Genomic DNA, 3,492 nt, shown 5'->3' on the forward strand with positions numbered 1-3,492 from the left:
GTGATAACCATGGAGTTAATTATTGTTATGTTTAAACTGAGTGCCAGTGTAGAGAAGAACCCTGGTCCCATGGTGAACCCCGATAAAACTATAAGAGCATCTTACAGCCAAGGCAATGTCACAGTATTTGGTCAAAATGCTGGACAACAGTGTGTTTCGATGAGTTGAGTTCTTTAATATGCCACAACAACTAATGATTTGATACAAATAATAGATGTTGGTAATCAGTTATATTCAAGGATGTCGCACTGAATCAGCTGGTAAGTACTAGTCTTTTTTAATTTGATGCGAAATGCTGGTGATCAATGAGAAAAAACGAAGATCTGCACAAACTGCATCTAGAAATCAACAACAACAAGATATCAGAAGCCGTGTGTACTTGCAAAGTTGGGTACGTTAAGGTTTTTTCGTTTTTTTATATTTAATTTTGATCATAAAGCATACTACCTACCAAGTTTCTTGCAGTGAGAGCTACACTGGAAATGTTCATAGTAATAGTGGATTCCAGGGACACCATTACTGTATGTCTTTGTTTGGAAGTTTCGAATCACTTATGGATCAAATGCCATTGCCGTTGCCATTGCCATTGCCTTATTGTGGGTAGCTTCCTTCCTGTGTGGTTATTTTCCAGATCCGACGCAATTTGAGCCATTTCTCAATTTCGTGGTTGTCAACGGTATTTTATCATACTATTTATTTATTAAGCTATGTCCACCAATATGTCATCCGTTGTCATGAGCCCTCCAGATTTCAATTGGCTGCAGAAACATTTACATCTTTTGTTTCGTACTTAGCAAATTTGAACATGGCTTTAATCTATTCAATCCTTGCAGTTTGTTTCTAACTCTTCCAAAATGTATCACCCTACTTGTGCACAACGTGGTATTCCTAGTAAACGCTTTAAAGAGCGTCTTGTTGTAAAAAAAAAAAGCCGTTGTTATCGATACTCTAAATGTTGAAAAGCTACAAATTTAGAAAAAAAAATCCAACTAAACAAGCTGACTTACCCTTAAAACGTTTAACTCCATACTCCGTTGCATTTTCCGTCGATTTAGGAAATGCCTTTATTTTAATTAAAAGCGAAACGAAGCGAAACGGGAAACCATTTTGCTTTTCTCCGTTTGCTCAATAACTATTCACTTCAGTGTCCGGTACGGTGGCTTGTGGTTGATATTTACCTCGCCGCTCGGTAAATACCCACCACCAGCCACCGACACGAAGGTGAATAATTGTTTAGTATATTCTAAAACAGTGAGATAATAAATAGCACAAAAGGATGATTTTAACTGATATATTCTTGCAACGATCACAATATTCTAGGGCGCAAAACCCGAGCGAGTTGTTCGGAGGTGTGTTTGAGTAGCCAACCAGAGGGCGTCTTCAACGCCATCTGTTGTTTTAATATATACTGATACTTGGTATTCACCTCCGCGCAAGCCAATCAAGCTAATGCGAACTTTCACTAATTTCTTATATTTCGTCTTCGGAAACATTTGCAAAGCTGCTGCTGGCAACTAGTTTGTTATGCCTGTTATGCCTTACATTCACTCAGTGCTATGAATATAGCGTTTTAGTATGTACCCCACAAATGAATAGTGCTTTCCACGCAGTTTGAAGTTAATTTTGACCTAAAAACAGTCATACTGTCCTTTCAGTAAAACACCATATACTACCTGTACTATCTAGACAACTTAGAAGACACTACATCAACTTGCGGTTATCTGTATCGAGGTCAAGGCCAGGCCAAGGTAGACTGCAATTTAAAAACAGTCAAAGTCCACTGTTAGTACTATAAACCTGCTGTTATTAGGTGTGTAGGAGGATTAATTTGGCCTATTTAAGAGGAAGATAACGATAACTTGCTCGGTTAGCTATCACAAAGATAAGAAAATATTTTTTAATCACCAAAACTACCCCGACTGCGGGTGGATATCAGGTGGACTAATAAAAAAAAAAGATAAAAATATTCGCTTTCATTTATAAGGTTTTCAGCCTTCAATGATATTCTTGATTTTATTGAAACAAAAATAAAACATCGTCACAGTGAGGTTTTTGAATCTACAATTGTAATCCATTTACTGGGCTATCAATAGTTAATTCAATTTTAAATGATTCACAGCTTTTTAACCACATAAATGCCGTCTTTACATTAATAAAGACGTGTAGTGCTATCTAATCTTGAATTTCCTTCTTCTCATCCCACTCAACCTTCTATTGATATCATGATGGCGAACGATGAAGATGAAAATTCAGCTAATTCGACTTTGATAGCGACTGCGTTCAGACGAACGGATGGCGTGATATGGTGTGCTTCATTTGCTTTGCTATCGCTTGTTATCGTTATAGGAAACGCTCTCACCTTAGTCGTCTTTGCTTTGAACAAGAAGCTCCGTAAGAAGAGTTTCCTGTTGGTTATAAACATGGCGTTTGCAGATTTGGTGCTAGGAGCTGTCGCTCTCCCAATTTACATATATCATGTCGGCAGTGACTATCAGCTTTGGAGAGATAATGGGAATGACTTTTTAGAAATGCTTTATCGAGTTGTGGACACAGTTTGTGCGCAGGCCTCAATAATTACAGCAGCTTTCATCGCCGGGGAAAGGTTTTTTGCAACAGGCTGGCCTTTGAAACATCGGTCGATGGCAAGAAGACGAGCATATTACTTTTCAATAGTTCTGGTGTGGATTTTTTCCACGGTGATTTCAGCAGTGGTTATCCACTTCTCGCAAATTTCATTTAAGTTCAGTATTTACATTTGGATGTCATACGCTTGTACTATAACTCTTATCATAACAGGTTGCTATGTCGGAATTTGGAAAAACTACAAGAACGGAAGAAAGCTTCTGTGCCGATCCCACAAAGAGCGGCCAACGAAGACGTTGTCGATTGTGACGCTATTTGTCCTTCTATCTTGGCTTCCCATGATTACAATAAACATTCTCTCTGTTTACATTCCGGTAAACCGCAATATTATACTCTTTGTTAATTTAGTCAACTTTAGCAACTCTTTTGCTAATCCTGTCGTCTATTCTATAAGAATCCCGGACTTTAGAAAAGCCGCTTTGATTTTAACCTCGAGAAAACTGAACAAGCCATATGTTTCTCGCCTGGCTACTGCCTCCACTGCTGTCCAACTGCGAGTTACACTTAAACACGATATTTATTCGGGAGCAATTCTGCAGCAAAAGGGAAAAGAGGAGGAAGCCGAGGAAACTGAACTTCAGAGCTCTACGAGGGAAGGATCATTCAAATCAAACAAGTAATTGTGTTCTAATTAACGTCTATCACATACAGTAAACTGCAAAACAGCGCCACGCGGCAGAATCTATACATGAAACTGGGAGCCGTTTATGGAAAAAAGAACGAATGACATTGTTTGGAAAGTAGAACGAACCAATGACTATTTACACGGAATCGTAGTTCTGAGTGGAATTGGAATCCTGGGCTGGAAGTCTCACACATCTGGGAATTCTATGAAACTTTAATCTATTA

At 38.5% G+C, this 3,492-nt stretch overlaps 1 protein-coding gene across 1 annotated transcript; it reads left to right on the forward strand.

Moving 5' to 3' along the window:
* Nucleotides 1-2,225: 2,225 nt before the first annotated feature.
* Nucleotides 2,226-3,263, forward strand: LOC138018696 (adenosine receptor A3-like). Its single transcript, XM_068865384.1, has one exon. The coding sequence runs from the start codon at nt 2,226-2,228 to the stop codon at nt 3,261-3,263; it is 1,038 nt and encodes a 345-aa protein (XP_068721485.1).
* Nucleotides 3,264-3,492: the final 229 nt, after the last annotated feature.

The sequence above is a fragment of the Montipora capricornis genome, chromosome 10 (genome assembly GCF_036669925.1).
Source record: "Montipora capricornis isolate CH-2021 chromosome 10, ASM3666992v2, whole genome shotgun sequence".
Classification (NCBI taxonomy): domain Eukaryota; kingdom Metazoa; phylum Cnidaria; class Anthozoa; order Scleractinia; family Acroporidae; genus Montipora; species Montipora capricornis.

Bases quoted from the DNA above. Each gene is read 5' to 3' on its own strand.
- LOC138018696 (XM_068865384.1), top strand. From the start codon at position 2,226: ATGGCGAACGATGAAGATGAAAATTCAGCTAATTCGACTTTGATAGCG.